This window comes from Colletotrichum graminicola (genome assembly GCF_000149035.1).
Source record: "Colletotrichum graminicola M1.001 genomic scaffold supercont1.7, whole genome shotgun sequence".
NCBI lineage: Eukaryota > Fungi > Ascomycota > Sordariomycetes > Glomerellales > Glomerellaceae > Colletotrichum > Colletotrichum graminicola.
The window spans coordinates 814,244-837,485 of NW_007361011.1; the positions used below are offsets into that span (position 1 = coordinate 814,244).

Below are 23,242 nucleotides of genomic sequence, written 5' to 3' on the forward strand. Positions count from 1 at the left end.
CTTGGCGGTTGTGGAAAGTTGACTGGGAGGCTTTGGTGAAGAAGGTAGTGACAGTAACGGCAGCTGAAAGGTGAAAAAAACAATGAATGAAGTTGGCACTGATTACTAGATCTGTCCGAAGAAAGGAACGTGGTGGGCGTGGGATGTGGCTGGAGCTGATACCTTGAGTGATATATGTTGCGGAACCTGTCGAGGTTTATATCCACGGTCACTTGCAACGAGTCAAGGACACCTTGATCCCGCTCTTTCGTCCGGCAGGCGATAATCTACTAGTATCACCATGCAGACAAGTCCATAGTGTGGACAGACGAGTGACGGGGGCCATCATCCCACCGCCCAAGGCTCCAGGGCCCGCAATGATAATTTGATCATCGTTGGCTGCGGACTCAACGTGTGGATAGATGTGACCTCTGGGCGCCGTCCCGGGCGGTGCAAGATAGGGCAAAGCACACTCCTGACCACCCGTCCGTCATCAACCATGAGGTGAGTCCTCTGGATATGGATTAGCCCAGTCTTGTTTTGAGAACCCTGAGAGCTCCAAAACCTCTCCTATCCTTGGTCACAGGGCTTCCTGTGCCCATACGCGTCTTACACAAGGTTCTTGGCGACAGATAGGTCGGGGGTTCTTCCGTGTAGGGGGAAGATCACATGCGTAGCAAAAAATTAACGTCTAGGTACTTTCCTAACTGGTCAATGACAAGGTGGGCTTTGAATTACGTAGTATGGCATGAAACGGTGAGGAGGGGGCGGAAGCCGGGGACTTATACATGACTCGTAGCCGCTCCCAAGGGTCGCCCGGGCCGGACGTACCCCGTGAGCCGCAACAATCCACGTGCAAATCATCCGCGCCTGAGTCTGGCGTCTAACGATATCAAAGTGAAACAAGGAGACCCCAGCTATAGAGTCGCTCTCGTTCGTCCGATTCCCATCTCATCTCCCCTTCATCCGAGCAACCTGCCGGCGTAAGCCCCTCCGCCCTACCGATTGAATGGAATGCATTCCACCTTCGAGTCAGCGCATCGTCGTATCACAGTCGGGCCTCTTTGATTCAGCCATAGGACGGATTCTATCCGTATACATGGGATGTTGACCCGTTGTCTCGTTCTTAGCCGTGAAGGGGGGGGTTGATATTGCTTCTCCATGGACGTCTGGCCAGGCTCCGAGCTTGGCTCTCAAGGCGGCTATGCCAGACGCGGTGTAGGGATGCTCTTAGAGATGACCCGGACGCTCTCCCTGGACTCTTTCCCCACATACGGGTGCGCGAACTGCCCATCCATGAAGGACACTCGCAAAGCGCGCGACCGGAGGCAAAGAAACTTCGATGAGCGCCATAGCCGCTTGACAGGACGCCTTAGCTCCGTGCGTTATAAGAATAGACGCCTCCCACCCAGAGCATCGGATTCTCATCACTCGAAAGGCAGGCATTCACCATCAGTCTTGATTCCCCCACACTTCTTTTTCCTTCTCAACCGACGTTATACCTTTATGTCTTTACTTTTCGAAGCCACTCTTGTTGTGCAAGATATCATTCGCCTTCGTTTCGATATTACTACAAACTAAGAACATAACCAACCCACACCTTCACTCTTCAAGATGCGCTTCTCCATCCTTACCACCGCCGGTCTCCTCGGCGTAGCTGTCGCCGCCCCGGCCCCCTCCCCCGTCGCGCTCAACTTTGACGATGTCGTCGTTGTTGGCCATGATGGTACCCATCAGATCATGAAGAGTGCCGAGTACGACGCTCTCCAGCAGTCTGGCTCCGCTCTCGCACCGGCTCCCCCCCTCAAGATCCGTGATGTCTCTCGCCGCGACTGCGCACAGTCCACCGAGATCCAGATCATGTCGGATGATGAGTTTCTCAACTGGGACGTTGCCATCTCCCCTGTCCTGAGCTCCAACGGCGGCGCCGCGACTGTCTCCGTTTCCAACGGTTACTCCATCGCCAACACCGTCACTGTCAACGCTGGCATCACGGCCACCATTGAGAAGGTCATTGGCCTCTCCCTCTCCGTCAGCTACGCTCAGAGCTGGACCACCACCGAGACCCAGACCATCGGCTTCAGCGTCCCTGAGGGCCAGTTCGGCGTCGTCGTCTCCCAGCCTAGCGTCCGCCGCGTCACTGGAAACGTCCTCTCCGGCTGCACCGACAGCCCCGACAAGAGCAGCTTCGTCTCCGATACATACACCTCGCAGTCCTACGGCAGCCTCTCTTGGGTCAAGGGCGTCATTCGTCTTTGCAACAGCACCACCTACCCCATCCCCTACTGCATTGGCCAGGGCACGCACAGCTAAATGTCCCACGATGCGGCCGCCCCGGACCAAAAGAGTTTGGGTGAAGAAGCCTGGCGATCATCATTTTTTCAGCTCTCAGAGAGAGTCATCGAATCTTAGGAACGTCTGGAACGGGCAGGCGTTTTTGCAGCTCTTGGCTTAGAACATCTGGGACACGCATGATGTAATGCCCACATCATCTCTTGTCCTGTCATACCATTTCAATTATCTGTCTTACGCGAGCTACGCATATTATTGTAAATGAACAACGGGGGTTTAGAAATCTGGATAGACTTTATGTGAAAGTTGATCAATTGCGACCTGGCCTGTCTTGACCTACAGTGATTGTTGAACATATGATTCAAGTGACGTATTGAAGTGACCAATAATGGTGAAATGGCAGTACAATGCCTGGATACTTGCAATGATTCAAATTGCCAGCAACGGGACATTGCCATCAGGATCCGCTCATACGCCGAAGTGGACGTGACCGAGAGCCGGAAAAGCCGTGAAGGGGTTGGTTGAGGGGGCCACCGAGCCAACATAACAAATCCATGAACCGAACCAACGGAGTTCCGCGACCATAACAGAAGCATAAAGAGCCTATAGTAACTTTATTCATTTGTAGGAGAGTTTCTGTTAAGCCAATCCTTATGTAATTGCCGTGGAATAGGCGGACTGATGGCAGTAGGCTCTAAAGTGTCCGTGTTTTTATTTTTATTTTTTAATCTCTTCTTCTTGTTTTTTCTTTCTCTTTTTGTAAGCCAGTCAAAAGTCAAGACATGCAGAGTCAGCTTTTAAATTGCCGGGACATCGTGAGTGATCCATTAGGTCACAAGAAATTGATTGTATCCCCGTCGTCAAACACGGCCAACCAGGTGGCCTTGGATCCGCTGACCCACCGGGGGTCCAGACCCTTCACGCCTTTGTCCTTTTACAGCATCAAGTCCGAGCCCAAAAGGGGACGCGGTCCCGGTTGAACCAGAACAGTACCATCATGTCGACCAGCTGCATAATTAAGACAACACTGCCCACGTTTCTCTACATAGTATAGAGCTTAGTTCGAATCACATATCTTTGAAGAGATGAAGTTGGATGAATAGAGGCTGATCCCTGGGAGACTGAGTCATCTGTTTCCCCGCAAACATAAGGGTATGGGCAGCATTGGGGTCCATATGCAGGACACTGAATAATTAAGCTTATGGAAAATTATCCATCTTGAGTCTAATGAATGTCCCGCGCTGGCGGACACACCCTGAGTCAACATCCTTCCAGACACACTCAAATCGCATCCTGGATCAGAAACAACGGATGGGCGAGTCAAGTACCATGAAACTTCACACACGCACATACACAAAGGGGTTCTTTGCTCCCCCGGCTGCGACTCCTCTCTATTGCTACTTTCGGCCGGAGGATTCCAATTGCCCCAGGCCCCAAACCACCCTCTCGATTGAGTCGCCGGATCGACCCGGCAATGCAGCACCCTCCACAACACCACGGGCAGAAAAATGCACCGTGATGCTGACTCGGTTCAAGTTCCACATCCCCGGTTGATCATTTCCATTATGATGCTGACAGAAGAATCTCGACTTCTCCGTGAGCATGACCGACAGCGTTTCCGACTATAATCGCTGCTAGACCACCACCCAGTAGTATAAGATGCTGTCGTAGTGCACACTCCATAAGGCGTTAATTGCTGCCTGCAGTTCACGGCGTCGTTTTTTGCGACAGATGTTTTGTTCCTAGTACAGATATTGTTAAGTCTCTTTTTATTTCCTGTTCCAAAAGTTTATCTACTTTTTATTTGTAAACTGTGACAAATGGCGATAACCATTATGTTTGGAATGATGCTGTTGTTACACTCGTTCCGAAAACTAGGAACTTGCTGGAAATATAGCAACTTCGTTCTATCTGAAACATGATGCTTTATGATCAGCAAATAAGCACACTAAAGTCATATGCTCTTGGACCATCACCCATATAGGTATTATTAACCCTAGTCCGATCTCCCGTCAGATCTTCACTTGATATTACTGCCTCCGAACCCGACGGGCGCAAAAACGCATGATCGGCGCTCGCCAACTGCGGGGTATCCGGCCACTGACAAAAGGCTATCCAATGTCAGCGTCGGCTTCTCATCTGTCAACTTGTTTTCCTTCGTGAATGCACGACACGATACCTACGCTGGAAACATCGTTCAAACGCATTCCAGGGACCCCCGTCACAACCATGCCTCATCTCGCCAAGCTCATGCCCAACTACGTGACAGCGTCCATCGCCCTGTCGTTCGGGGGCTTCCTGAATGGCTACGACACGGGGTGCATTGGCGCCATCGTCCATATGGAGCAGTTCGCGGCGACGCTCGGTGCTCTCTCCGCCACCGTCCGTGGCATCACCGTGTCCGTCATCCTCCTGACGGGCACTGTCCCCTCCTTGTTCGCCGGACAGCTCGCCGATAAGCACGGCCGTCTCCGCGTTATCTTACCCGGGGCTGCGCTCTTCGGCCTCGGCGCCTTGCTGCAGGCCACGTCCTTCAGCCTGGGACAGTTCATCTGTGGCCGCGCCGTCAGCGGCGTCGGCCAGGGCGCGTTCCTCGCCAACATCGCCGTTTACATCGCCGAGATCGCGCCCTCGAGCCGGCGCGGTCGCCTGGCTGCCCTGCCGCTATTCATGACCACGGTCGGCATCTGCCTCGGCTATTTCTCCTGCTACGCGACGAGCAGATCCCTCGATGACAGCATGGCATGGCGTCTTCCGTATGTACTCATGGTGGCCGTCTCCGTCATGCTCGCCCTTGCGTGTCGTGTGTTGCCCGAGTCGCCGCGTTGGCTGCTGCTCTGGGGGAGGACATCGGATGCAATGACCGCGCTGGTTTTGCTTGACTTTAACATGGACGAGGCCCGTCGGGATTTTCTTAATACCCCCCAAGAGCAGTCGAGTCTCTCGATTCGTCAGAATTTCATGCTGCCTTTCAGAGGCCCGTACCGCTCCAGGACCCTTCTGGCCCTGTTCATATTGTCTATGGTTCAGCTATCAGGGATCGACGCCATCACTTATGTGAGTTGTCCCTACCTTTGATCCTCAAATGTACTAAGAAAAGGAAATGAAAAACTGACTGTAAATAGTATGCACCAGCACTCTTCGATCAGGCAGGGATCTCCAATTCCAACTCTTCGCTCGTTGCTTCGGGGGTCTCATCCATCACTATGCTTCTCATCTCCATCCCTGCCTTCATGTTGGCCGATAAATGGGGACGGCGAACCTCGGCAATCAGCGGTGGTGTCTTCCTATCGGGGCTGATGATATTAATCGGAAGCCTTTACGCAGCTGGTTCCGTCGGTCCCGCAGGCGCAGCGCGATGGGTCGTAATCATCTCCGTCTTCGCCTTCGGCATGGCGTATTGCGCCACCTGGGGCATCGTTGCGAGGATCTATGCCAGCGAGATCCTCCCAGGCAACACGCGAGCCGCAGGAAACGCGATCGGGATGGCTTGTAGCTTCGTAAGTCGTGTTTTTGTGATACGTTAAGGATATTGGCTGACGCTGCAAAGTTTGCAAATTGGCTGGTCGCACTCATCACGCCGATATTGCTATCGGAATCGGCCTACGGCGCCTACTTTCTCTTTGGCGCTTTGACCATATTCACTGTTGTTGTTCTCACGGTTTTTATGCCCGAGACTCGCGGCCGCTCACTCGAGAACATTCAAAGCGAGTTTCGGCGCCCAGTCTTTGAGAACATGATCGGTTCTCTATGCCTTCCAGGAGTCCGTCGCCGCGCTGCCGCTTCTCAAGGGGCTTCTGAGTTCCCTCTTGAGTCGCAGCCCCGGCCTACTGAGCCGTCATATGTGGCAAGCTCATCTGCAGTCGCATCTTGATTTTGTCAGAAGAAATCGCGGCATCATCAGGTGCAGGTTGATCTGGCAGGTTGCCGGTACTCAACATTCTCACCCCTGTATTCACAAACTGTAGAAGTCTGTACGAAACTGATCACAAATGATCCCATTGTACTTGGATCATCTTGGTTTCAATAAAATTGGGTATACAATAATCGACAGCAGGATGTAGCTTCCTAGAAAATTCCTTTCGTAGTTTTTTGCAAAGATCATCCCAAAAAGTCAGTCCTCATCCGTGCCCTCGACGAGTTGCGGTCGTCCCCGTGTTTCAACCGTATAATGATGCTGGAGTGAATGTTACCAAGCTTTTATGAGTGTCACCCGCTGTGTACCCCTTTTTTTCACTTCCCCAACATACCTATGCTGTCTCATATACAACCTGCGCCTTGGCGCAACTACTCTAAAGGTCCTGACTCTGACGCTTCAAACTCCGCCTCCCAGTCTGATAAAGCGGAAGCAGAATCTATGGTATCAGGATGATCAAACCCCAGGTATCGTTCCCTACGACGAACACAGTCCTGCATCATGTAAATTGCGTCGTTCCATCGCTTTTGACACGCCCAAGTTCTTGCCAGGTTAGCCATGCTGATTAGTGTGTCAGGATGCTCCTCTCCAAGCAGCCTCTTTCTTGCCTCTAGAACCTGCACCTCTAGTACCTCAGCCTCCTTCTAGCGGTCTTGATGACTATACGTAAATGCTAAGTTACTTATACTCAATAGTGTGTAAGGATGATCCTCTCCAAGCACCCTCTTTCTTGCCTCTAAAACTTGTGCCCCTAGTACCTTAGCTTCCTTCTAGCGGCCTTGTTCATTATATGCAAATGCCAAGTTACCTGTGCTGATTAGTGTGTTAGGATGCTCCTCTCTAAGCACCCTCTTTCTTGCCTCTAGAGCCTGCACCTCTAGCATCTTAGCCTCCATCTAGCGGTCTTGATTATAATATGTTAACGCAAGGTTGCCTATGCTTACTAGTGTATTAGGATGCTCCTACCTAAGGATCTGTTGTCGCAAGTTTGTAGACTGTAAGTCGTAACTTTCTGCCTTGTTGAAATCGCCCCTGTAAATAAAGTAACCCGCTATGCAATTTAAGAGGGAAGCTCTAGTGGCGTTCTTAGCATGCGATTGTGTTCCTTTGTTTTGAAGCACAGCAAGGGCATGAGGCAGGCAATCTATACATTCTTATCGAGTCTTGTGTTCCCTAAAAGGGAACAATGTGGATACAACATCCATAGAATATTCCAAGTATTTGGTATACTTATCCCGCATGATGAGCCACTTTTGTGTCACTAATTGAACCAAACGATGCATATCGAGTATGTCACCCTTTGACTTTGCGACGAATGAAAATGCTTTGAGAGTTCCTAAAGCTTTGGTGACTTCTTCTATGCCGGGTTGTTGCGGTCTGTTGAGGTTTCAGTTACAATACCGTGAAACGAATTTCTTTGGAATAGTTTGACGGTCCAGAAGAAAGATGAATGATAGAATCTGACTAACAAGGGCGCCCCGTTGTTGGATTTGGTTGAAAGAAACGATCCATGTGGTTGTGACTTTATTGGGTACGTCCGAGTCTCGACCGACGGTGGTGAATGGCTCGCTCAACTGGTCCACCAAATTCTCATCACTCTCATCCAGGAGTTGGAGGTACTCCCTGATTGAAATGCTGTTCTCTTGTATGAATGCAGCAGCCTGGACAAGGGCCAATGGGAGGTACTCAAGCCGGGCTGCAAGGCTTTCGGCATCCTCGAGGGAAGCTTCCTTGCCTAGAGTCTTTTGTAGTAACTGCACTGTCTCGTTTTGATTCATTTTTTCAATCTCAATGATGGATGGCTTTCCTTGAGAAAACCGCAACGCGGCCTTCTTGTCCCTGGTCGTGATCAAGATGGATCCGTGGGCGCAATCAGGGAGATAATCGCTCAATCGACTCGATGATTGGACGCTCGTTTCTTTGGAAGTGTTGGCTCTTCCTGTCTCTCGTGCAAAGAAAAGCTCCTTGTCGTCAGCGTTGTCGATGATCATAACCCAACGCCCACGCTCTTCCCTCTCTAGCCATCTGCGAAGGAGCATTGGCACGTCAGATTTGCTGTCGTCATGTCCAGGGACCTGGAATTCTGCAGCCATGGATGTGAACGCCTGACGGAAACGGTCTGTACTAGCTGCATGAACCCAGAAGATAGAAACGTCCGAATAGTTGTCTCTGACCCAATAAGAAAATGCCAGTGTAATCTGTGTTTTCCTGCGTGGTTTGTCAGGATAGAAAAGAATACAGGCCACGAAAACCACATACCCAACTCCACCGAGGCCAAAAAGCGACACTCTCGAGTACCGTGTGGTCTGGCTCTTGCCGTAGCCAAGTGTTTCTTTGATAGTGTCTAATGTCTCAAGGCGGCCAATGTAGTCTGGGTTTTGGTTGTATGGTACGAGAACTAGATTGATCAGCATAAATTCGGAAATCTGTAGCTTGTAAAACGTTACATACAGTTTGTCTTCCCAGCCCTCAATCGGCTTTGTACGGTAAGCGCTCGTTGCGCCAGGGCCTCAAGTTTCCCCCGTACCGACTCATAATCATGGTCCTCAACCCCAAACTTGACCATATCCGAATGCGACCGGTTGATAGCACAGATGTTCTCCGGGCCATCCTCCCAGTGCCGGCAGTGAGTAGCCGAAGCCTTCGTGACAAGTATTATTCTCTCTCCACTCATGCTTCACGTGACATCCTCGCCCTATGGCTTGTCAGCAGCTGTGGCCTAAAGCATACGTGTTTCAAATACCTCTTTGGCTGTAGGTGAATCCTGAGTTTCATAAAAACAGAACACCTCTGTTTGGCCCTTAGGCCCTAGTGCCCTCAAGTCTCATTGTTGTATACTGAGAATTTGCGAGTTGATTTGGTTAAGAGATCCAGCAAGCTCGTGATTCAGCCCATCCCCAACCATTAGGACGAGCGACCTAATGTCCATGCCGTCATGAGGAACTCCAAAAAACACAACGCCTTACACAGCTTGAAGAAGCTTATGATGGTCATCCGCTTTCGAATTTGCAAGAGTGATGAGGGCCTGGCTTGCGAATCAGCACGCTGCTATTACCTCGAAGAATAATCACTAACCTGCTTTACAATCAACCCTCCTAAGCTGTATGCGACGAAAATTAACGGTCTAACTTGCCAAGAAGATATAAGTGCACTAAGGCTGTTGCGAAACGTCGTAGCGAGGTCCTCTAAGTTTTGCATGCTGCGGCTGTTCACAACTGCAGACTCGTAACCGTATGTTATAACGCGGGCCATAGGGTAAAGCGTCGCGTAGCCACATGTGCTGGCCTTTGGTTCTCTGAAAGATCCAAATGGGTGACCCCCCAGCCCCGATATCGCCACAATGCTTCTCAAATTATCAGTGTCACCCATAAAGTCATTCTTCGGAGTACATACTCCACCCTGTGGTCTTCTGGCGAGGGAGTGAAAAGCGTAGTCAGTCCAAGAAAGCCGTGGTCCAGTATGAGCGTCTGGCTCTCCTCTTCAGGTCGTAAGCTGCCTTGAAGCATCTTTGGAGGGTCTGTCCCGTCCTGAAAAGTGGCTGTCCCGGTCTTGGAGCGTCCATGGGCTTCTCTGGCAAGTAATTTGACGACTGGATCGTGACAGTCATCATGCATCAAAAGGAATGATTGAAGGTCATTTTTATCCCATACGAGAGGTACGCCTCGAATACGATAGTTCTTGGCACCGCTTGCTTTTTGACGTTTTGGTGGCGGAGTCAAAGGTACCGGCGCCGGGGCGAACAGAAACATGTTTCTAATGAAGATGCTCGCGATTGCGACGATGATTAAGAAGACGGCGGCGGTAAGGTCATTCCATGCTATGTTGTAACTTGTGCCTAGGTGAACATAAGGACCGCTGATTGATTAAAAGTAAGATATCGATATGACGAGTTATGACTGATGCTTCCCGCCGGTCAGCCTCGAAATGCTTTGGCTGGAAAGGATTATATGCCCCGAAACAACTAGACAGGACGGCTCATGCAACGAGAAATCCATATAGAAAGGACAAGAGAAATGATTTTACATTTGCAGGAGAAGAGATCAGGCAGAACATAGTGTCAAGATGGGTAGTCAGGCAGCCGGATGGCTGAGACAGAGGTGAGGGGGGGAATGCACGTCAGCAATGGCGAACCCTTATCTGACCATTCGATTAATTGAACATGCACATTCTTTAAGCGCAGAGCAACCTTGAACTTCAAAGTAGATCAATCAGTATCTTCAGCCCATGGGCCTTTTGCTCTCTTAGGGATAGCACAGGCGTTTCCGTTGGAACCTAGCAGGCCCGAATAAAACACAACGAATCAGACGTCTATCTGCTGTTGTCGAGAACCCACCTTACGAAATTGAATAGTCGATACAAGATGAAACCAAAAGAGTGCTGGCCACATAGCCAAGACGATACTGACAGTGATCATAAAAAGTCCTATCGACGAAAACGCTATTCCATCAGAAAGGACCTGGAAGCGAGCATCGTTTCCAAGCCTTTCTGTGGCTAGAGCTACTTGCATTGCGAATAGTAGAACTGTGAGATACACAAATACAACAAACAGCCAGCCCAAATTGCGCCCAAAGAAGGTGGTGTAGCGTTGTGAGCCCGACATGTGACCGAGTACCAGATTTTGCAACGATAAGCCAGGTGCCCCGATTCGGTAAAGCAAGTTAAGACGAGATAGTCGCGACTCGCCATATGCACCGGGCTCGGGCCGGAGTGGACGAACTGCGTTTCTCCGGCTCGGGAGCGAGCCCGTACGACATAGCAGGCGATCGAGTCTGACCGTTGGACGGCCAGCCGAGATAGTGATCAAGACAAAGGTGTGGAAATATGAAGACATCCACCTCCGTGTCCGAGACCACGTCGGAGACTTGCCCCCTTTTACCAGCCCAGTAAGAGTCAAAAGTTCTCCACGATACAAGTCCACCTCCGCATTGAATGCCAGAAAGGTAAAACAAATTATAATTATGGGGGTTGCCGGGCTCTTTGGTACCTAGGCGATTACTATATATCCACCATTATATACAAGATTGTTAGGTGTATGTATGCTGTAGAATGCGTGTGCAAACGCTTACTGGTGCGCCAGTGTATGCGAAATGCTGTAGACCATTTCCGTGCGACGCGGACTCCAGTGCTACGCTGTCGTCTCGTCTCAAGCCAAATATCCCGACTCCGGTTGTCCATGTATAATGCATGGCCCAGTCACAAACACCACCTTCATCCCGCTCTCCCTCCATATGAAGAAGACAAAAGAAAAGGTGGAGGACTCGTTACCAGTCACAGAACATAAAATAGTGGTTGATGAAGAGGTTGTACACGTTGATGATGATGAGCGGCAGCGGGTGGTACCACGTGAAACCAGTAACGATGCGCCAGGTGACGACACCGATCATGGAGCCGGTGACGATGATGGTCCATACAATGCAGAGAATGCGCATGTTGCGATATTTGTTGCTCTTGTGGGCTTTGGAATCACCGGAGGCGGCCCACAGAAGTTCAATGTTGAAGAGACGGTCCTTGATGGCGGTCAGGTAGGCGTAACTCATGATCGTCATGGCGTGCTGCACGTTGAAACCGTACTTGGCCTTGGCCCAGCAGCGCATCAGAATTATGCCGTACGCAATGGAAGGAATGGCGAAGGCTAGGTTCCAGAACTTGAACCACTCAGGGCGGATGGCGAGCAGAAGAGTACCGGCGATTGGGGCGAGGAAGATGTTGAGCGAAACAGCCATGTAGTACATGAAACCTGAAGCAAATTAGCGTAACGAAAGACTACAAGATGGCGATTAACAACATACCTGACAGGTAGCAGATCTTTTGCATCAAAGTTAGGTTGGAAACCCAAAAATGGCTGTTGGTGAGGAGAGTCGTTGAACCGCGAGCCCAGCGCATCTGCTGGGAGAAAAAGGCGCGTGGAGAATTGGGACAGACACCGGTAGCGAGGCAGAGAGGAATGTACTTGACCTTCCAGCCACGGTCAACAGCGCCGAAACTGCACATGTAGTGTTAGCGATCAACTCCAGGCTTTTCCGGCAATCTTCACATACCCAGTGTGGACATCTTCCGAGAACCCAATCTCGGCCGTTCCACCGACTTCGACGAGAGATTCGCGGCGATAGAGCGCGTTGCTTCCAACACAAATAGACGCCCCCCATCGGTTGCGGTTGACCTGGACGACGCGGTAAAACAGCTCCTGTGTGGCACCGGCGCCCTGCTCGACCCACGTCTGGTCGTCGGTGACACGGAAGTACTGGGGGCTCTGAACAAGGGCCGTCTTATCGTCACCCAAATGTTCCACCATCAGCTCCTTGAGGAAGTCGGGGCGCGGGCAAAAGTCGGCATCGAAAATGGCGAAGAAGTCTCCGTTGGTCTTGGCAAACGTCCATCTCAGGTTACCCGCTTTTCGGAGGCGAGGGCGGTCGTCACGGACGGAGTAATTGAAGCCGTACTTTTGAGCAAGCAGACGGACGGGCTCCGAGGCGCCGTCATCCATGACATGTACCTGGAGCTTGGAAGCGGGCCAGTCAATATTGACAATGTGCTTGTAGGTGTTCTCGAGGATCTCGACCGGCTCCGAGCAGCAGGGCAAGAAGATGTCGACGGTCGGGGCATTGTCCCCAGTGATTGGAAAGCGCTCGACTAATTCCAAATGGGCCTTGTAGTCCCAATCCCTTCCGATGATACCGACAGCGTACGAGATAAGAAGGTAGATGCACATGGCACCCGCAAACACGCCATACCAGTAGAATGCCGGAGCGGAGAGGGCAAACAACCACATACCGGCGCCGAGCGAGAGGAACGAGAAGACACCGAAGACGTAAAGAAGAATGCGGTTGGTGTGAACGTAGCTAAGCTTCTCGGTGTCGTTGGGGCAGACAGGGAGGACCAGAGGCGGCTCCTCCTTGGGACAGTAGGTTGCTCGAAAGCGGTTGTATAGTCGCTTGGGAAATGAAGCACCGGACGAGGCTGGAAGAGCTGTCGTATGCTTCTCGTTCACCTTCTCAGGGTCCGAAACAACGGGCGGGACGTGACTGGCCTCGACATCCGTGTCAGATGACGGTTGCTGGTTGACTTTCTCGTTGGTGACGGGGACTTCTCTAGCCAAGGGCGAAGGCTGTTGATTCTCAGTCAGTTTGATTCTAACCAGGAGCTCGTTCTCCCCATGGCATAGTATGGAATAGCTTACAATATCGGGTCTGCTCAGGCGGTGGTTGGAGGAGTCGGCCCAGCTCGACCTTTGATCTGCGCCATAGGGTGTGCGAGAATCGCCAGGGAGTGACGACTGTGGGATGGCATTCTAGGCAAAGTCAGTTCCTGCTTGATTGGCTTCTAGTCTGGCCGTGGAGCTTGGGCATCGCGCGAACGTACGACGGTAGAGGTAGAGTCGTTAGGCGTAGGAGCAATACTGGACTCGTTATCGGTGTCGAACGGGTTTGAGGCAAAGGGATTCGCCGGAGGCGCGAGGCCCGAGTCGGGGGATGTACCCCGCGGTGTGTATGGACGCGACATTACGTGATTAACGACGATGCTTGGAACAAGAGCAACGAAAGAGTCTTCTTCTCGAAGCGCGATAGCGGTAGGTGATGACAGCCAGGGAAGACTTCCGCTGGTGGAGTGGTGAACGCGCCCGAGGAGATTGGGCTTAGGGCGATGGCTTCACGGTCGATGGACTGCCGTGACAGTTGCGATGTGAGCGAAGGCGGGGCGACGTGATTGTGAGGTACAGGGCAATGTGAAAAACAGCGAATGTTGTCAACGTGAGCAATCCCAGATGCCAAGTCGACCAGCCTATCTGCGAATATGGAGCGCGGACCGAGACGACGAGGGGCGACTTGGTCAGAGGCAAGCCACACGTGTCGGGCTGGAAGCAAGGGGAATCAAGTTGGAAGGAAGACTGGAACGACTGTGTTGATGTTGTCGGTGGTGATGGTGAAGTGAAGGTAGCGTCGACCGGGTGAGTGGTTGGTGTGTGCGGTGCAATGCAATACGGAGAGGAAGCCACAGCCACTACGGTATTCACCACCAAGCATACATGGATACGAAACAAGAAACAAGAGAATTGAAGGCTGGCCGGGGATTCAAGTATGCGCATGCAAGGTCGCTGACCGTCGTCTACATGGTAGCCTCAGTATCCTCCTCACCATTCCTCCTTCTGCTTCGTACCCCCCCCCCCTCCCTCGTCCTCCTTCTGCAAGGATGAATATGGTAGACCATTACGGAGTCCTCAGGACTGATGCCAACTGCTGGGGGGCCTCCTTCTTGCAAGTTGATTCGTCCATCCAAAGCCGCGTGAGCGGACATTTCTGACCCTGGCCATGGGCATCTCTCAATCCACCTAGAACCAAGGACTACGGAACCTAGGAGAGAATCGGACCTTTGAACCATTGGATTGTGGGCTGGCTCCGCGGTTAGAGCCCGTTACCCACGCTTCAACAGGCCCAGGCAAAAGTTGTTCGCTTTTGGACATGTTAGTCGCCAAGCCGCCCACGTCTTGGTGGGACTACCTAGGCTTGGCTTTCTACCCACGGAGAGAAAGATGAAGAATTAGTTTTTGCTACAGCTAAAGTAACTCTAAACTTATTTTATGATTTCTCTGCAAACAGCACATAATTCTTTACCTTTAGTGCTGTACAAGGTTAGATAAAGCAGAACGAAATCGAAAACGGATTTGTTCTTGGTATTTCCAGAATCAAATTTTAGCTACCTAACAGATACATTGTAATAAGAGGTACTAGGATTATTGGTAGTCCTGACAGTTGAAGTGGTGACTGGGCCATGTAGCCGCCGTCGCAATGGCCCGGTGCAAAGGAATCAGTGACATCATTGGCCGGGGGGTGAACAGCTGGAGGCATGCTTGCCGTTGTTTTTTTTCTGCCTGCTTGCATATCGCCTGGCAACACATAGACCATACCCTGGAGGGGATGGGGGGCAGAAAAGAAGCAGGACGTGGTTGGTTGGCTGCGTTTGCAATAGGCAGGTGAGAGCTCGAGTGCAAGAGTCAGAGATAGAAGGAAAGGACGGATACGGGATGGCTCGAGACAAGATAGGAAAGGACAGGGGAGTGAAGTGAGATATGATTCCTACGTAGTAGGTAGTAAGTAGGTAGGCTACGCAGTACAGGGAAGGAGAGAAGGAGGGACAGCGGGACAAAGCACATGGGGCCGAAATATTGGAGGTACGTAGGTGGATGTCCCAGACTTCAGGTGCCAGCCAGGCTGAGGAAGGAAGCACCCGCTTCGCATATTGCATGCTCTCTTCCCGGCGAAGCTCGGTAAGGTGCCTGTCCAAGAAGGCAAGCGGTTTGGGAGAACATGCTGGCGGGACCCAGACAAACTACAAACGTGGCGCATGACAACCGGCCATCAGAAGGAGGGAAAACGACGAAAAAGAAAAAACAAGACAAAAAAAAGGCGAAAAAAACCCCCCCAAGTCGGAGGACTGCTGCATGCATGCGCGGCTGCCATAGGTGGGGTGGGGGAGGGAGACATGCGATTCCAAGAAACACGAGAGGAGGAGAACATATGGATACAGCGGTACGTACATACATGCCTGGTCGACGTAGTATCGAGACGTACCTGTAGTTCTCCCAGAGAAAGAGCCGCTTGCAAGCGTACCTTAGTGGAAGGAGATGAAACCCCATCTACGTTCGAACCCCACTCCTTCCTCCTCGCTCGAGACAAACTGACCTACCTACCTACCTGGCTGCCTGGGCAAGAACGGATAGGTACAGGGAGTGTAAAGTGCATCCGAGAGCGCGTACCAGCACGGGGTACGGTACCGGCACCGAAGGAGGAGGTAAGGCTCAGTGATGAGAGCAGGGATGGCGGCAGGCTCTAGCCAGGGTGACAGAGTAGTGTACTTGCTATGTACAGCTGGTCTGGCCTGTCATTTGCCAGTCATGTTTCTTGGAGAGGTCGACGGATACGAAGCGCGCCTCAACGTTTTCATCCTTTTGTCAAAATCAGTTTTCTGATACCAAACGTCCCGGGAACCACGCCCCCACCATTCCTCTCGTTGTTCTCTCTTTTCCGTGTCGTTGACGGCGCGCACTGACTGACTCGAACGTCCGTGCTCTTCTTACCTTCTGGAAGCTGGCCAACACCGCGACTGACTCATACAGCCAACGCCAGCAAGCATGGCCAACCGTCGTCACTGCACGGCCACGCAAGACGACGTTTGATGATGCGTCCTGTCTTACTCCAAGATGTACTAGCGACAGACAGGTAGTCGCTATTTCGCCGGACCGCAAAGCCACAGACAGAAATGAGAAAGGAAGAAAGAAAATGCCAGGCGGGCTTGAAGATCATCGCAAACCCGCCCGGGGCCTCCACTCCAGTCCATGGCCAGCCACTGCTCCATTCCGAATTAGCCCGCAAACTATGGCAATAAGCGTAAAATTCGAAAGCCTCCACCGGATAGCCTAATTTGACATGCCTGCTCGCCTACCGTATGCGGCTCCCTCCACTTCGCACACTTCATTCGTCTGTTCGGTCACAGACCGACCGTTTCTTGCTCTTTTGGCCTCTGGGAAGGCTTTTCGCCTGTTTGCTTTGGTGCCAATCATCTTGGGGGGTTTCGAACCCTGATTCTGCTGCCGTTTGTCGTTTTCCGCCGCTGCCGCCACCGCCAACGGTGACGAATCGCTGTCTTACAACTGCCGTTGGTAATATCCTTGGCATCAGCCCCAGTGACGCATTCCCACGCATCGGTCTTCCGACACGGACTTCTTGGTCAATGGTAACGCAACGACTCAAGTTGCGGCAGAGCTGTGGGTTTGCATCCCGTGACGAATGCATCCTTTGCAACGGTGCATCTACCTAGCTGTCGAGCAGATGGACGATAATCCCATCCATATTCGGACGTCATCTCCGCACGCATTCGGAGGCTGGACCAACAGGAACGAGTTCCTTGCAATCTCACCACGCCTGGCCGATACCGATTTTTTTTTCTTCCTTTCCCGTTCCACATTATCCCTCCTTCTATGCAATCGAATTCACGATTCCCACCCGTTGTGTCGATCCTGTCTCCCAAATGCCGAGACGAGCCAAACCCAAGTGCAGCTAGCAGCAGAAGCAGAGGCGGCGGCCGGACCACTTTCTGCCTCGTATCTGCCCATCCGCACGCTATCGGAACCTCACCCCATCGATTTACACCAAAATGGTATATTGAACCCGCATTCCACTCTCCCAATCGCGGTCGACGCTGGCTCAACGGCGCAACAGTAGGCTTGGTTACTCACAGTGGGCGCTATCGGGGATGCGGTCGGCCGATGATGACCTGAAAGAGATATGTTGCTTCATTCAACACAAAACAACGTCCAAGCGGCCAAGAGCGGGCGGACGCTGGGCAGATACTACAATCAAGCCGTGTCAACAAAACCACGCAAAATCCAAACTGACCTCTTCATCTCGGTTCGCATCTCGACTCCCGGCATCACATCAGAGGCTTTAGCATCACCTCCCACTACGTCTCGGGCCTTCCCCCCGACCATCCAACTGGCGGCCGTTACAAAGGCGCCCGCTTGTCTTGGCATCCCATTCGGCATGGCGGCACACGCGCCAAGGCGCCAAAAACGAGGGAGATAAGGCACCTCGTCCTTTCAGGTCGAATCTTTGCTGCTCTGCCGCTGCAGACGTCAAAGATCCACGACTCCGGTTGCATGGCCGCATTGCATACGGGTACTATTCCGTAATAGCAGGAAAGGGGGAGGAAATGCCCGGATTTAGGCCCCTTGTCCTTCGCGACGGGTCCCGATGACGACACGACGTCTTGGACGAGCTTCCTCTTCCGACGACGGTGGAGGATAAGGGGCCTCTGACCTGGCTCTTGGTTGGCCTTCTGTGATCCCGCTCCGCCCACCCCGCCGCTCGCTCGTTCCAGCCCCCCTTTCCCGACTGTCCGTACCACCTCTCCGCCAAGACCGTGCACACCCAATACCGGTTCTGTGAGCGCGTGAGAATGTGTAAACTTCCCGGGACCTGAACCTTTATGAGCTTACGGCCGGCGCCCTGCTCACCACACCACCGTAACGTAACCACCGTTTGTACAGTAATATTGTCAGATGCGCGCGGCTGGCCACTGGCCTCGGCGGGGTAATGAGAAGAGAGAAGACGCCTCTCGGGTTATTAAAAAAAAAAAGCCAAGGCCCGTAGCGCACGAACATGGTAGGGACCAGATCAGAACCAAGTGCTTACTTCTGACTGCGTGCATGCCCGTATCGGACAGGACCACGCCCGTTGACGTGATGTGGTGTTGAAAGTCTCCCACCACCCGCCGCTGCTGCCATGTTTCTTGCCATCTCCAAGGTGGCCAAGGCAGGGCCTTCCCCTTCCCTCCCCGCCAGCTCCCCGGCCATCCGAGTTTTCTTTGCAAGGCTGGGAATACAAGACATGGCCATTAGTGGCCCGTTGTCGACGTCATACACAGACGGAGACGCGTGCGCTTCACAGGAGAAAGTCGCGAGGCCTCATCACACTCCGGCATGCGAGCAGGTGCGCGTACGCCTTCCAGCCAGGTCCGAGACAGAACCCCACTCCTCCCTTATTCGTGATGTGTTGGCGTGCATCGTGTGTGCGTCGACAGCGTGTCGCGCCTCAATGAACCCAATATCACAGTGGGGATAGGGGCCTCTTCACCAAGGGCAAACCAACGGCAATGGCGACAATCGTGGTGTTGGCATAGAGGGACAGCTTCGAGCAGCCCCTCCTATCGTCTATTCGTGAAATTACAGCGGTTGCCAGAGGACACTCTGCCCTTGTTTACCCATCTAAGGCCTCATTAATCCTATCGTACCGTGCCACGCGCTTTCTCTTGTGGACCTCGGGCAGCATGGCTGATTGTGCCCGCTAAGCACCCTAAAGACCGAACATGGACATGTTCATGAGGAGCAGTGAAAGAAACAGCCACGACGAGAGGCTGAACTTTGTCGCTGAATTCTCGTCATTGCCACTGCCGGAGCCGCTGCCGCTGCCCTCGGCATCCAGCTCCATGCTAAAGTGCGCGGCGCTGAACGTGACGTTCTCGGGGGAGTGCCACGCCTCGGAACCGAACTCGACCAGGCCGAGCCACGACTCGTTGTCGATCTCGCCGGAGTCGAGGACGTACTTGAGAAGCGGAGTGATGTCCTCATTGAACTGGTTGACGTCGGATCCGTCGCGCGTGACCCAGGTGAAGACCTTTTGCTCGCGTCCGTTGGTGTCGTACCAGAGAGAACTGTCGGGCGTTAGCACGAACTGTATACTAAAATGGGATGGATCACGATACGAGCCTCGATCCCCCAGTGGGGACGGTGCCGCAGGACACGGCGCAGGGGGTGGGTTGTTTCGTCACTCACAATTCAGTAGAGCCGAGGGTGATGTTGGTCAAGATGGAGTCGCCCATCAAGGGGTACGGGTTCCCGACCTTGCCGAGCCAGATCATGATCTCGGCCTCGGCATCGATGGGGTTGTAAGTCCTCGACTTGTTCCTGTCGACGAAGAAGTCCCAGGCGGCGTTGGATACGACGCCGTCGAGCCCGCCCTTGTTCTCGGCCCAGGCAGTAGCGGAGAAGTCACGGGGCGGGTCACTCTCGGGGTTCCCCTTGCGCATGGTCCAGTCCACGGTGAGGCGCATCGTCTCGATGGCGCTCAGCTGAACCGGCAGCTTGGTCGAGTTGAAGCGCACGTGAGGGAACGAGTGGACACTGTTCCTCTCCTCCTCCCAGTTCCAGTTGGCGTCAAACGCCGGTGTCGACTCGTCAACCTGTAGGCGGAAAGAAGCATAGTATCAGCGAGTGGTTGGGCAACGGCCAATATCAAAGCGAGGCTTTGCTAGGGAGGGAGGATGGGGTGGGATGGGTGTTGTGGGTCGGGGGCCTCCGGAGACGGAGGCGGGAGAGAACAAAGAACAAAGGCCCGGCGCAGACCGCAGAACAGCGGGTGATATCAGACATTCGGCCGGAGGGGGGCATGACAAAGAGCACGGGAAGAGATACGGAGAGATGGTGGGGTGAGATTAGAGGTAGCTTCGCATGCGAGAGGACGTCAGGTGGCATGACTTACAAAGACACAGGATGCGCCATCACCAACGGGATTCCAGGCGTTGGACTGGACTATAAGTTTATCGAATCAGCTTCTGTGTCAAAAGGCACGGGGAAGAGGCAGGTCCCAATATCCCGAAAATACTCGCATCGTGGGTGGAACATGGGCACGCGGAGGGGGCAGCACCTACAGATGAAGTTGGTGTCTTTGCTGGTGTACTTGTTCTCCCTGCCGCAGATAGTCGCGACGTAGTCGGCGGTCGCGTGATGAACGGCAGCGAGACCGGCCGTCAGGAGGAGAGTGTTTCTCATGTTTGAAGGTCTTTGCAGCGGGCCGACTAAGTGTTGAAGCGGACGTCGTGTGCGAGGGATAATCGTGATCCGTAAGAGACAAACGAGCAACCCGGGTGAAGGAACGGAAGGGACGAGATGCAAATGTGCAAGGCGAAGACGATGACGCAGGCGATGAAAGGATGCAGGCCCTCGATGAGAGGATGTATACGGAGTATCCGTACTAGGTACGTATTTAGATATGACTATGATGTGCGTGCTCCAGTACTGGGGGAAGGAAGTCGGGGCGGAAGCAACGTCCTTGGGGAAAGTCCAGACCGTCACTTCTCGCTTGATTGCAAGTGAGGCCGGCCAGAGTGGGAAAGGGCGAAAACACGGCCCCTGCCTGCCATAACTTGCATATTATGCCCGGGGCCAGATGCAGAAAGAAGACTAGGCAGGAAGGACGAGAACCCCCGTGCCGATGGTGTTGGCAGGAAGGAGCAGGTGTCGATGGTGGCGGCGGCATGGTGGCGGTTGCCCCCTTTACACGACGTCACCTCTCGTACATGGAAAGCACTCACCCAAGGTACCTCTTTCACCACCTTTGGACGAGTGTCAGGAGCGAGGAGAACATGGACCACCGGCAGTCGCGTCTACTACGGACGTGGAAAACAGGATAGATGCACGCATTGCGTCGCTATTCCTGTGTCCCAAGGAGGGTGACACGTCGAGAGACCCGGTTCTGCTGCCGAGGCATTGAAATTGTTGCTCAAGTACGGAGTACCACGAACGCTAGCCGTAGAAAGACAGTAGACCTAGAAGCGAGGTAACTAGCGCGCCGCGGGAGGCAGCCAACGGGCGAGAGAGGAAGATACAGGGGAAATGGGAACAAAAATAAGAAACCGATATGATGTGCTGCCGAACCATGGCATACGCAGAATCCCATGCTGCTTAATGTATGGACCACACGGAGTACCATACCATTCCCATATACGGTGTGTGCCCGCCTTGGTCTCTTGGAACACTCCCGTCGGCCGGCTTCCCATTGACCAGCCATTCAACAACAAAATGGAGACAATGCAATCTCCGGGCTTGGGTTGCTCCGGTCGAATACCGCAGGCGAGAAGCAGAATAAGAATCAAAAACTAGAGGCTGCGGGATTGCGCCTGCGCCGTTTGGCGGCAACAGTTGTTTGTTAGTGGAATCAATCGTGGTTGGCGGCATCATGGACAGAACTGGAGCTCAACTCGGTTGAATCTCACTCATTCCTCAACTCACCCCCACCTCACTCACCCTCATTCTCAACCACATCTACCTCACTTACCCCGGGCGCCAGGAATGATTGGAGTTTAACCATAAAACAAGCCCATGACAGCCTGTGGCAGCCCTTGGCCCAGCCCTGCGTGGCCGGGAACCGACCTGTTCGAGGTACCTTATCAGCCGCCCTCACAGTAGCCCGAGTCAGGTCACAGCCCTCTCACCCAGAACACACACACACACACACACACACTCTCTCTCTCTCTCTCTCTCATACGCCCAAAGCCCACGCGACCTACTCGCATCTTGCGACCCCGTAAACGCACCCAAAACAGCATGGCGATGGCACATGTAAGGGTTCTGGGAGGGGAATGGGGGGCGCAAGGCACCATCCACTTTAGATAGTTTAGCGTGCGAAACTGTATCTGCTCACCTTTGCACTGCAGTACATAACCACCACATCGTCCCTTTCCCTCCTCCCCTCCTCGTGACTGTCTTTTCGTCAAGCCATTTTTGTTCTTGTCCAAGTAGCTCAGCAGGGCGGTGTGGGGGGAAAGCGAACCACCTCGATCGCTCGCGTGGGGGGTACCCTCGCACCGGTCCTCATCCTCTTCACCCACGGACGGCCCAGACGACGAACCGGCCGCATCGGACAACTTGACAATGACGATTCAGTTACCCATCCTTGGTTCGGCTCGACCCATCGAGAAAGAAGCAGAAGAAGAAGAAGAAGAAGAAGAAAATGCTGCTGGTGGGAGGGCGGCGCCGTTGTCCTCGTCCGAACCCCCTCCAGTTCCAAGCCGCACACCGACGGAGTCAAGAATCAGACCCCAAGACTTTTTTGTCAATCTTGCTAGCAATCGCGCGGCCTGGCGACGAAGAAAGGGGATGAAATCTCTGGGCATTGTGCCGCCGCATCCGTCCGTGCCCCCTCCCCTGCCAGAGATTTCGCTTGGGTTTGGGAACGGGGGGGGCAGTACACCAAGCCCGCGACTTGACGTGACTCGAAATTAGACGGTACAACCAGCGGCCGGCCAGACGGAATACCTAATGAAAAGCCAGGTAAAGAAGGACAGGAAGCCATTGGGCGGAACCGGTTGGGGGAGAGAGAGAGAGAGAGAGACGACTGCCGACGACGACGATGACAACGGCGATAAGCCACCGTCTCTGACGATCTCGTCCTGGGGTATACGCGTACAAAGCTGGCGAAGCAGGAGAGGGAAACGGACTCCAGACTCACTCCATACTCCAGAATCTGCCACAACCGGGGTTCGTCGCCTCTTCTCGAATCCCAGGGCTTTGTGTTCCCCCCCCACCGTCCCATGGCCCACCTCGCCGAGTCCGTAATAAACGAGGCGTCGTCAGCAGTGACAGGGGAGAACTCTCGGCAGGGCGGAAGGGGGGTGGGAGACTGCATGTTCCCCCCGCTCATCGTGCCAACTTGGCGGTTCGCCGCACCACCATTGGAACCATTGGAACCATTGGGGGAGAGTCAGGCATGTCAAGGAACCCATCCG

At 53.2% G+C, this 23,242-nt stretch overlaps 5 protein-coding genes across 5 annotated transcripts; 2 read left to right on the top strand and 3 right to left on the bottom strand.

The window, feature by feature from the left end:
- Positions 1–1,593: 1,593 nt before the first annotated feature.
- On the top strand, positions 1,594–2,292 carry GLRG_01903 (uncharacterized protein; the record flags this gene model as incomplete). The annotated part of the gene is made up of 1 exon (XM_008093237.1): positions 1,594–2,292. One exon carries the CDS (start codon positions 1,594–1,596, stop codon positions 2,290–2,292), a length of 699 nt encoding a protein of 232 aa, XP_008091428.1.
- Positions 2,293–4,500: 2,208 nt separating this feature from the next.
- Positions 4,501–6,145, top strand: GLRG_01904 (uncharacterized protein; the record flags this gene model as incomplete). Its single annotated transcript, XM_008093238.1, has 3 exons — positions 4,501–5,328; positions 5,397–5,771; positions 5,822–6,145. 3 exons carry the CDS (start codon positions 4,501–4,503, stop codon positions 6,143–6,145), a joined length of 1,527 nt encoding a protein of 508 aa, XP_008091429.1.
- Positions 6,146–7,575: 1,430 nt separating this feature from the next.
- Positions 7,576–8,861, bottom strand: GLRG_01905 (uncharacterized protein; the record flags this gene model as incomplete). Its single annotated transcript, XM_008093239.1, has 3 exons — positions 7,576–8,395; positions 8,447–8,585; positions 8,639–8,861. The coding sequence occupies 3 exons, from the start codon at positions 8,859–8,861 to the stop codon at positions 7,576–7,578; spliced, it is 1,182 nt and encodes a 393-aa protein (XP_008091430.1).
- A 2,587-nt stretch (positions 8,862–11,448) lies between these two features.
- On the bottom strand, positions 11,449–13,687 carry GLRG_01906 (glycosyl transferase family 2; the record flags this gene model as incomplete). Its single annotated transcript, XM_008093240.1, has 5 exons — positions 11,449–11,924; positions 11,977–12,170; positions 12,226–13,292; positions 13,365–13,475; positions 13,547–13,687. The coding sequence occupies 5 exons, from the start codon at positions 13,685–13,687 to the stop codon at positions 11,449–11,451; spliced, it is 1,989 nt and encodes a 662-aa protein (XP_008091431.1).
- Positions 13,688–19,032: 5,345 nt separating this feature from the next.
- On the bottom strand, positions 19,033–20,507 carry GLRG_01907 (uncharacterized protein; the record flags this gene model as incomplete). Its single annotated transcript, XM_008093241.1, has 4 exons — positions 19,033–19,390; positions 19,512–19,918; positions 20,218–20,267; positions 20,387–20,507. The coding sequence occupies 4 exons, from the start codon at positions 20,505–20,507 to the stop codon at positions 19,033–19,035; spliced, it is 936 nt and encodes a 311-aa protein (XP_008091432.1).
- Positions 20,508–23,242: the final 2,735 nt, after the last annotated feature.